Genomic DNA, 12,044 nt, shown 5'->3' on the forward strand with positions numbered 1-12,044 from the left:
AAAATTTATTTTAATCTTAATACGCTCACCTTCTATTTAAATTGAATTTTTATAGTTCAAGTCAACTAGAATTTGAGTTGTAGAATTTGACAATTATCCATTAAAATGTTTCTTATCCTTATTATTTCATTCAAGAAATAAGGAAATATGCCACATTTTTATATAAAAATATTTTTATTTTCGGCAATTATTATAAAACTTGCAATAAAATATAGTAATTGCTTAATTCTTCCTCGTTTCAAGCATTATATTAATTTTTCTTATTAATTTTGTAACTACCTATCAATCAATAAGTATGAATAGATAACATAGTCATATTATAGCTATAGCTTATTTCAATAAATATTTATTAAAGAAATTTGAACAATATCATCTAAACATTTTATTATTATACATTGTATCAATTGTGTGAAATATATAAATATTATTCAATAAAACGCTTATATTTATTTTTATAATATTAAATCAAACGGTGATATATTTTTTTCTAATTGTATTTCATTTTTGGAAAGGATAATGTCTTTCAAGTCCGGCGCGGCGGGAGGTATAATGACCGTGAAGGGCTAGAAACCAGTCGAACGACAAGATTTATTAGGTCCAGTTTGACCTAGTCTTTTGACTGCCACTGGCAGCCAATGGCTGCCTTCTGGTGAGCCCTGATCTATAGTAATAAAGTGCAAATGTTTATTATTCAGATGTTGTGTCAGATATTTTAGACTAGTGGTGGAAGGGTATTTCCGTTAGGACTTGATTAGAAGTTTTAGTTATAGCCCGACTAAAAACAGCGTTACAAAACTATCCTGGTATTTTCGATTCTTCTTGATCAGTACCTAATACGAAATAGGAAAAACTAGACGCGGCCCTTTTAAGTATCGATCGGAATTTGTATGTGGTTTTATGTCTCAATTATAAAAGAGCGAACGTGTAGGTCTTTGTTGCTTGAAGTATGGTTTTTAAAGAAGCAGCATATTGTAGCGCAGTATCAAAATTTTTTGCAGGATCTGTACTTCGATCCATTTTTGAAATGTTCGCTTCTTTTAACAGGACTAACTTTTCAGCCGTTTCGAATGGCCGTTCAATAAGAGCACAAACTCTGCTAGGCCAATAGTCTGGCGGCCCGCCATGCAAACTGGCAAAGTACACAATGTATTTCTGGCTAAACACTATCAATATTAATGTCCAGTGTCCAGTCTTATGCACTTCCTCGTCATGTATTGCAAGTAGCCACGCATCGTACTTATTTCCACGCATACTTCGAGACCAATTAATAATTGTGGAGTAATTTTTCATTGGATTAGTGTAAATTTTCACATGCTCTGTAGGAAAACTGAGTAAACTGAGATCAACATGCTTTGCAGCTACAGAAGAAAGGAAAGCGTCTACAACAACGTTGTCCATGCGTTGTTGAGGTAATAGGCTACGAAAATTCGTATCATCAAGGATGGCACCATATCGTGCCACGTCTTTTTTCCCCAATTAAATGGTTTTAGAAATAACAGAAACATCTAGGATGCATAAAATATGTTTGAAACTTAGATAAATGTTGTTTACGCTATACATTTGTTGTAAACAAATGGTTGAAATTTAATTTTTTTTGAAAAGTATGTTTCGAATTTACCATGGGTAAATAAATGTTTAAACATTCGCTAGCAATAAATAAATCCGTAGAAAATTTTCCCTAGGATAATCTAACCAAAATCCAACTGCAAAAAGCTACGATTATTCATTAATAATAACCAGCGTCCCACCCAACCACTAGCAGACAATAGTCGCTGATATGAAAATTTGAACAAAAATTTGTAAATAGATATTATAAACAACGGAAAAATCTAGGATGCATAAAAAATGTTTTTAATTTAGATAAATGTTGTTTACTGTATACAGTTGTTGTAAACAAATGGTTGCAATTGAAATTTGTTTGTAAAGTATTATTTTTCGAATTTACCATAGTTAAATAAATGTTTAAAAATTCTCGACCCATAAATAAATTCGTTCAAAATATTCCGTAGAATTCCCTTATAAAAGCCAACTGCAAAAAGTTATAATTATTTATTAACAATAGCCAGCGTCCCCACCCGACCACCAGCAGTAGTCGCTGACAATGCATATTTGAACAAAAATTCCTAAATGGATATTATAAACAACGGAAACATCTAGGATGCATAAAATATGTTTGAAACTTAGATAAATGTTGTTTGCGCTATACATTTGTTTTAAGCCAATGGTTGCAATTCAATTTGGTTGAAAAATAGTATTTTTCGAATTCAACATCCTCAAATAAATGTTTAAACATTCGCGAGCACTAAATAAATCCGGATAAAATGTTTCGTAGGTTTCCCTTAACAAAATCCAACTGCAGCAAGGTAAGAAGTTGAATGAAAGAAGTTAGAAAATGTTTTAAATACTGGTTTTTAATGAAAATGAAAATATACAGTATTAGTGTATAATTTGTTTTGGTACTTGAATGCTGAAAAATGCAGCGAATAGTTTTATTTAAGGGCTTTTTCTTCAAGAAAAGAAGTATTTTATTATTTTACTGTATTTAAAAACTTATATGAAGAGGAATGTGGATAGAAAGAGATTACGAAGTAGAAACGTTCCAATTTAAGACAATCAAACCTGCATTAGCGTGTACTTAAAAAAAAGAGAGAAATTACTAGTTCTTTTTCTATTTATTGCGATATTAAGCAAAATAAATTGCCTGAACGGGATAATTGTTATTATTGCTTTTCACAGTGGGCCATAATCAAAAATTCCTGGTCAAAGCCTAGAAAGTCGATATTTTGCTCTTGAATTTCATCTTTACTTTTGGGGTCGCTAATTAGGGAAATGAATACAAAAATTTAAACAATCGATATTAAAAATGGCAGACTTTTTAATGAAGAAGCTGTTTTTTTCGCTGAAATTAACTACGGCGGAGTTTTTGAGGTCGCTGATTACGACAATGAACTCAAAAATAAAAATTAAAGATGGTGAATTCAAAACGCCGGACTTTTTATTGAAAAATTATTTTTTCGCTAAAATCAGTAATGAAGGTACTTTTGAGGTCCCTGATCACGAACATACACCCTATATATGCTGCGAGAAGTGAACAAAAGAATACTAGTTTTTCGCACATAAAACAATTAAAGGCCACGCCGAATCTCGTCAGATGACAACTTGATCCTTTAATTTTTTATGTGGCTTGTGTATGAAAACAAGAATGCTAACCAGTGACATTTACGGAGCATTCAAATTAACCTAAAACATGAAATAGTTACTTTTAAGCATAAGTAAATTTTGTACTTACACATTTCAAGGATCACCCTCCATTCTGCAGATTTATTTGTCAGCACTTATTAACTGATATGTTAGTCGCGAGCGTTTCCCGACAATGTAAACTTTGAGTGTGCGCCTGTCGTGAAATATTCCATCAAACCATCTGCTATACCGGATTTGAACACACTAACACCATTTATACAAAATTTCGTAGTAGTTTACCTCGAATGGTAACTCGATTATGGGGGTTTTTTTGTCCAGGAATTTTGGATGCACTGTGCATTTCCAGAAAAAAAATATAATAACCTATAAAACAATACCTCTAATTTTCTATTCGAAGTCATCCGTTATATACAAACTCGAGTTGTACGTTGCAGAGGTATGAGGGTAGGTAATACAAAAAAAGAAGACGAAGATGTGAGTCAATTAGTGAGTCAGTTACCATTTTTTGAATTTCCAATCTTTATTGTTATATTAAGAAGAAGACTTCGAACAAATACATTTAAAACAACACCTATTTGATTTTTAAGAATTTCTTATAAAAAACTCCTTTTTGCAAAATATTGTTGGTTATATTTAGTTCTTTACTTCAACTCTTAATTTTAGTTTTTCTATTTTTCCGGGCCATTTAGTTTTAGCTAATATTTTTCTGAATAAGCTGAAATTTGATTCGCAATTGATTTCGAAAGATCGAATGACAAAAGTCGAAAGTACCGGAATCCTACTGCAGGTCGACCATAAATGGTGTGCCAGACTCAAGAACCGGACTTATATAGATGCATAAAAAGAAAAAATACCCAAAAATTCTTTCTTCAAAAAACACTGAGTGACGCATTCTACAATGTGTTTTTCCTAATGATAGCCCTGAATCCCTCTAAAAACATGTATATCTCTCCCAGTTTAATCATATTTCCCTCTTTTGCCGTAATACCGTTCACAGGGAATATTCTGCAAATTGGTATAACCCCCATGAAAATCGATCAACGCCCTCCAGAGTTAGGAGGATACAGGCAGTCGTTCGTTTCTATTTGTAAAAGAATAGTGATCAAAGTTGTAACTAACAAAAATTCAGTCGCAAGAATTACGTTTATTTACTTTTTTGCTTGATAAAAATTAGTCACTTTTTCCTAGACACTAGTGCTTTATTTACGACTTTAGACATTTTTCTTTCCCATAAAATGTTTTACGATATTGTGAGGAATTTATTCAATACTTGGGTAATAACGATATCGAATTATGTTTTGAGAATATATTATATATATTATTTTTTTTTAATTATATATATTTTTTATTATTATATTATATATTTATCATGTCTTAAAATATTTCTAACCAAATATCTATTTAAAAAACTGAGTTTTTTAAAGAACTTTAAAGATTGCATTTCATTGGCCGTCTTAAAATCGCGCTCTGATTTTTTTTTTATATAACTGGTTTTCACAATATTTTCATTTCGAGTAAGTTCAGAGGTAGTTATCCTGCATTGCATTTTATAATATCTAACATCGAATTATAAAGTCTAATCACATTCTTAGATCATTATCAATTCTAAAAAACTGAGAATATTACTCATATTTTATCAGGTGCTCCTTGTTCAAAGAAAAGGCATAAGAATCCACAGCCGAAGAATGCAGTATGTGCATTAAATGAACTGAAAACAGGTGCAGTTTACAAAGTTGTGTCCCAAACTGGCCCAACGCATGCTCCTATTTTCACTATAGCTGTGCAAGTTGATGGACAGACATACGAAGGAAAAGGTCGTACTAAAAAATTAGCAAAACATGCTGCAGCTGAACTCGCTCTAAGGAACATTGTTCAATTCAGAAACGCTCCTGAGATAGTTAGAGTTATCAACACTAATTGCCCAACGACTCCACTGGAGCCAGATTTTACGAGCGACGTCACCGAACGTGATAACCACCTGGTAAACGCTTTCAAAACTCTATCCCAAGAACCAAAGAACGCCAGTAAATTTTTGGATAAAGGTCCAGTCGCTTTAATCAACGAATTATATCCAGGCGTTGCTTACAAATGCACTTCTGACACGGGTGAAAGTTACGCAAAGTTTACCATAGCAGTGACAATAGATGGAGAGTCTTTCGAAGGGACAGGTCCCAGCAAAAAACTGGCGAAAGCGGCTGCGAGTAAGGCAGCTTTGGCTAAATTGCGAAATGTCCACAGCTCATCGTTCTGCATTCCATTACCAGTGAGAGTAATGCCTAGCTATGCTAATTCGGGACATTGGCAAGAGCAGATGAGCCTACCACAAATGTTAGCAGATAAAATAGGCAAAATGGTAAATCAAAAGTTCACTGAATTAGTACAGAATAAACCACAACATGCCAGGCGCAAAGTTCTGGCTGGAATAGTTCAAACCAAAGGCACGGATACAGAATTAATCTGCGTGACAACTGGTAATGATGCTTTAGATGTAAACTGACTTATTCGAATTTCATGTAATCTGTTTTTCTAATTAATAATTTTTCTTGTAGGTACTAAATGCGTTTCAGGTGAGCATATAAGCGTCAGTGGTGGGGCACTGAATGACTGCCACGCAGAGGTCATAGCACGGCGATGTCTTTGTGAATACCTCTATCGACAGTTAGAATTGCATACAGAGAATCGTGAAGAGGAGTCCATTTTAGAAGCAGCTAAAAAAGGATACAAAGTTAAGCAAGGTATTCAATTTCATCTTTATATTAACACTGCTCCTTGCGGCGATGCCAGGATTTTTTCTCCCCATGAAGAGAACGAGTCAGTCGATAAACATCCAAACAGACGTGCCAGGGGACAGTTAAGAACCAAAATCGAATCAGGCGAGGGAACTATTCCTGTAAAGAGTTGCGAAGGAATCCAAACGTGGGATGGAGTTCTCATGGTAAATAGGCGTAGAATATTGTTGTTTGTTTTTAAATCGCAGGCCTCGGACTCATATTTACATTACCACTTTTTGTTACTTTTTCTAACATTTTCTTATGTTGTCCTTTTATACAGCCATTTGCCAATTATCCTAATTTTTATTTTTTCGATTTAGTATTTGCTATCGTTTTTATATAACATACTTCCTTTTTTTCACGAATGCCCATCTGATATTTTTTTTCATTTTTCCGAATTAGCATTTCCGATAATTTTAATTTTTTCAATTTGCTATTCGTCATAATCTTCATTTTTTTCAGTAGCTACATAAGGGGTCGCTAAATTATTACATCTCATCTGGGGATCGGGTAGGGAATGGTCAGCTGTAGTGTGACACCCATGTTAAAGTTACATACATTTACTTAATGTAGCCGTCGAGTGGAAAATGTTAAACGTCAAGACATCTTCCTCGAAAGAGATGAGGTTGAAGTGCCCATTATTCAATGAAAATCTCTAAACCCCTAGGTAATCTGATCCTTCCGAACAGATGTGTTTTTTCTGTAAGTCGGGCAAATTGAAGAATAAATTAAAATTTTTCAAATTAGCGATATGAAAATATAATATTTTTGAAATAAACAAATATTTGTGATTCCTGGCATATGTAATTTGTCTAGAAGAATTGAAGCATTTCCCAAAGTTATCCTAAGAGAACTTTAATTTTTTCGCCCTTCTCAGACAGTTTGGTCAGCTAAGAATAGATGCACATCTCTAAAGGAAGCTCAATAGTTTAGTTGCCCTACAAAAGGGCTCATTTTAAAATATATATAGGCTATAAAGCCTATATGTTTAAGTATAAATCCTGGTACCCACCGTATGTGTACACAATGTTTGAAATTAGAAAAAAGCAGGTTTTTCGTTTATTACATGGAACCTATTTGCTTGAAATAAAAAAAAGTTTCGTTAAAAAATGTAGATTTCAAAAAGATCTACACAGATGGGTCTTACGTTAACGTCCATCTATTTTTTTTTACTTTGAAAAATAATAACCATTTCTGTCACTTCAAAAAAATGTTTAAAAATTCTGCAAAAAATAGTTGCACTATCAAGTACATTTAGGGATAAAGTGGGGATGGAATAGGGAAAGCCGCTGTCTTATAATAGGTTTGCGCCAGGATTAAATTCTCCTGTTCAAATGGCAAAAATTGTTAATATCTTATTAGAAAATAAACGCATCAAAATATTTTATTTTCTCTGGCATTCCGTGCTGGTTACGAATCTGTTGGTGATTTTTCAACAAAACTACATCGCCTAAGGTTTAAAACTATATTATTTATCTTCTCTATATTTACTATTTTTTTGTTTCTTATTAGGTTGACTGTAAGCTGTACCTTATTCTTTTAAAGGTTTACATTTGAAAAATTACTTTAGAAACAAATGTAAAAAAATCTCGAAAAATATTGTATAATAACCATACGTAGGGAACAGCGGCTTTCCCTCACTCTATCACTACAGTTTAAGTCGCTCTTTCTTCAAGAATTAATCACGATTACATTCAATACAATTATAATGTATTGTCGCTTACATTTTATGAAAATTAGTACAACTCTTATTACATACTTTTTTAAAAAGAAAAAGTCGAAAAAAAGAGACCTTTAGATATAGTGCATATAATTATATATAAATTCGGTTTTGATTGCTGCAGAATTAAGCCGAAGGGTCTATTACAAAGCCATCGAACGCGTTCTCGGGTTGCGGATAGAAGGTCCCTGTAACAAGGGTTTCTGCTAAATGTGGTTACGAAAAGTAATAGGCAGTCGCGGAAAATTGTTCAGGGGTAGTCTTGAAAGAATTGACCCCCAAGTGGAGGCTTGAAAACCTTGCCGAAAGTAAAATGGCACACATAGAACGCGCAAGGCTCCCAAAAATGGGTTATCCAACAATGCCGACCACTCCAAAGCTGGAGAAGCCCATGAAGATGAGTCAATGCAATGGATCGGCGGAATCTCGGGGATTTTGGGGGAACGGAGCGACAAAATCACGAATTGCTAGAGTGCTACGATGCGAGTATGGCCTCTGAACGAGAGGGTTACATGGCACGAATGCATGTTCTCTGGTACGAGAAACACCCAGAGCTATCGCACTTTTCGCATAACCGTCTGAGAAACCCTGCCGAACTACTTCAAAAAGGTGGCTATATAAGCGGAGTGCCTACTCTACCACAGCCAGAACAAGCCGGCAACAGAGAAAGAGAGGCGACATTAAGACCAACCGCTGGCAGGCATCCAATAGAGGAAGAGCGATGCTTTATGGCCTGGAGAAACATCAACACCCAGGTTTTTCTCAAGTCTAAAGATCTGGCTGAAATCAGTGACGCGCTTCATGGACATTTTCCCGAAGAATCCGACCTCTGGACTATCAATTGTTGTGTGTATAATGCAGCGAGAGCTTTGGCCGATGCGAACCGTAAAACAAAACCAACGGTTGATCATAAGACCAAAACTCGCCATAAAGATAGGCTGGACAAGACAGTACGCGTGCCGCATTCAGTGTGTGATTGATTACATCACATCCGGCAGGAATTTTACCGCCATGGTTCGAAAGTTCGCGCGCGAACTCGGGACCCGTTATCACACACTTAACAATTCAAAGCTGCTGACCATCAGGCAGCATATTGAAATATTAAGATAATACGGATACTTATCTGACGCTATGAAAAATCTAGAACGGAGTGAGAGGTGGGTCAGAGAAAAGCCAAAAGTTTCTTTAAGACCTATCTCGACTCTTCCAAGACCCTGATAACATCTGAGGAAGAATGCCCACCCATCACCACTGAGGAGGTGAAAGAGGTATGAAGAACTATTCCGCTCCGGGACCAGATTGTATCAACGCCTTTGGGTGGAAGAAGTTTCCTTCAACCCATCAGCATCTGGCCCGTATTTCCACCTCATATTTTACGTCGTAAGAGCCGATTTGGGAGTGGTTGGTGCAAGGGCACACAGTACTCCTGCCGAAAATGGGAATCTTAGCTGACCAGAAGAATTACAGGCCGATCACTTGTCTGAATACACTGTATAAGATAATCACAGCTATCCTAAATGATAGGATTTTTCGGACAATCGGACCTGCGTGGTAAGAAATGTATGAATAACGCGGCTGAAAGAATGGCGTAGCAGGATGTCGGGAGAATCTGCTCATCGATAGATGTGTCTGCAAAAATGCAGCATCCTACCAGCGTGACCTATCAACGGCCTGGACAAGTCACCTTGCAGTGAGGTGTCATTCAGGGCGACACCATGAGCCCACTCCTCTTTTGCCTCACATTATTGCCACTATCTCTAGCACTTCGCCATTCCCAGGGGTTCTTTTGCGGCAAACCTGTGAATCGAAAGTACAAGGCTATTCATGTATTTTACATGGGTAATCTTAAGATCTATGCTAACAATAATTCTTAAATCTATCTCTAGGGATTGTCGAACGATACACTAAGGAATTAGGAGTTGAAATTGGGTTAGACAAATGCGCCAAGTTTCATTTGAAGCCAGGAAAACTAAATGGCATTACTCAAAACTTTGAGCTCGTCGAAAGAAGCGCTATACGACACCTTTGCACTGGATACTTATACATAGCTGGGCGTGCGATAGAGCCGCGTTCATAATGTGACATCTATAAAGGATACTCTCCGAAGCAGATACAAATTTCTCATCCGCCAGATTTGGTCTTCCGTACTGTCGGTGAGGGGCAAAGTGTCTGCAACGAACATGCTTGTCCCGGTAGGCACATGAACAAAAACATGCATCCTAAGTGTTCTGTTCCGCGAATTCACATCTCACGCCATCAAAGTGTTCGCGGAATACTGAATCTTAAAGTTCGTCACAACAGGATTATTCTGGGTACAGCACATAAAGTTGCAAATGGAAGAGACCCTCTTCTGAAAATGGTCGGGAATCACGAAGAAGTGGGCAAAGGAGTGTTTCTGTACAAAGCAGCGGAGGAGGCTGCTGAAACACTCGGACTTGACTTCAGTATTAGGGGTCAGCAAAATGCATCAAATCTTATCTCGAGTACTCACTCCTGAAAGCCCGGATTAAGAAAGCACAAGAGAAAAACTTTCGTGAACAGCTCCTCGATAAGAGGATGCACGGTATCTTCCACGGAAATGTGAAGGATCAGTTAGTGTCTTGTGAGCTAACGTTTGCTTTCCTTAAATCGCCCGGATTGAACTCTGGTACGGAGGGTTTCATTTTTGTATGCCAAGACGGTGTAATTTTCACATTAACATACCGTCGCCACATTTTGAGCCAAGACATTCCTGATGATAGCTGCAGGGCGTGCCATGCACTACCCGAGCATTTAGCTCACATACTATCTAGTTGTCCAACTCACGCGGGAACGACCTACATTCAAAGGCACAATGCAGCACTAAGAGTTCTTTATTATCATCTCTGTCACTCTTACGGCATTAACCTTAATATCGCTCCTCTAAGTGCTCCTAGGGAAATCGAGTCAATTGTCGAGAATGAGAAGTGCCGCATATACTGGAACTTTATATTCTCGACAATTGTTTCTGTTGCTCACTCGAGGCCTGACATGGTTCTCCTTGACTTGGAGAAGCAAACCATGTTCGTTATCGAATTTTTGTCATCAGCTGACAAAAACATCATATCAAAGGAGTATAGAAAGAAAGAGGGGTATAGATACCTCATAAGGGAGTTGCGACGATTGTACCCGGAATATTCTGTTAAACTAATCTTCCTTATTATCGAAATTCTTGGAGGTGCCAAGCTTCCATTGGTTAATAGATTGAAAAGCATCCCTGCGTGCCGGTCGCTCCGTTTCCTCAGGGTGCCAGAGACTTTTTCCGGATCATCGTATTGATTCCGTCACAGGCTGTATCCACCTATCTCACGGTCGTGAGACGTGGTTATGGCTGAAATTTTACCGCGATTTTGCTGGGATCGGGTGCAGTTGGGTGCAGTTGGGTCAAGTTGTTGTACACTAGTCGTTCAATAAGATGAACTCCGGAAAGACGAACCGCTCAACATTAACAATGGGCGAACGCCCAATGAAACGACGGTGGAGACCGTACCTCTATCCCCTCTACTTTCTTCTCTGCAATTCACACGACCTAATGTATCACTTAACACATAAGTTCGCTCTACACCGCACACGCTCTCAGCGCAGAACAGTGGGGTATGCCACGGAGACTGCTTTTCGAAAATTGTAGTTCCAGAAAATTTGGCACTTCTCGTTTTGGACAATTGATTCTATCTTCCTCGGAATGTTCGGAAGGGTAGGGTCGCGGCAAACACCGCCTGAGCAACAAAGATGCTAATAAAGAACTCCTAGGGCAGCATTATGTCTGAGGAAAAACGTTGTTCCCGCGTGGCTGGGACGTAAAATGCAGCCACTGTTTACTAAGGTGGAAATGACAGCGCTCTGACATAAGAAGCTGGAACCCTTATACCATTTTTTTTGTCAAATAACTGTTGGTGAAACTTTCTAACCTTTGCTTTCTTTAGTTCAGCTTTTATAAGTGAAGCAAATAGATGAAGTAATACACTTTCCTCACTTTCGACGTTTAAATTCAGGCCAAGGGTCTCGGCCGCCTGCTCTGCGGATTTGTAAAGGAACGCTGCTTTGCAAATCCTTTCGTGTTTCCTGTCTATTCTTAGGGGAGGATCTCTGTCACTTGGAACGATGTAAGCTGTACTTAAAACAATTCGCTAATGAAGAAACTGGAGATTCAGAAGTCCAAATTCGCATTTCTAGTGTGAGATGTATAATCGCAGAACAGACGAATTTATTTGCATGCTCTTATGCATATGCATCCAGCCTATTCAGGTAATATTTAAAGTCCGAAATGCCTATTTCGAATGGGCTGGTGCTAGAACTGCACTATACTTCTACCGAAAAAAGAAACTTGTCAGAAC

At 37.2% G+C, this 12,044-nt stretch overlaps 1 protein-coding gene across 2 annotated transcripts in view; it reads left to right on the forward strand.

Annotated features, from left to right (window-relative positions):
- LOC117175724 (double-stranded RNA-specific editase Adar) overlaps positions 1-12,044 on the forward strand; it is a 92,830-nt gene that overhangs the window by 6,018 nt on the left and 74,768 nt on the right. For both annotated transcript variants that reach the window (XR_004467492.1, XM_033365505.1), the window contains 2 exons: positions 4,842-5,672; positions 5,751-6,136. Coding sequence is in view for 1 of the 2 variants with exons in the window: in XM_033365505.1 (XP_033221396.1) it covers positions 4,842-5,672; positions 5,751-6,136 (1,217 nt within the window). In the remaining variant the exon portion in view is untranslated. The remainder of the gene's footprint in view (positions 1-4,841; positions 5,673-5,750; positions 6,137-12,044) is intronic.

The sequence above is a fragment of the Belonocnema kinseyi genome, chromosome 6 (assembly GCF_010883055.1).
Source record: "Belonocnema kinseyi isolate 2016_QV_RU_SX_M_011 chromosome 6, B_treatae_v1, whole genome shotgun sequence".
NCBI lineage: Eukaryota > Metazoa > Arthropoda > Insecta > Hymenoptera > Cynipidae > Belonocnema > Belonocnema kinseyi.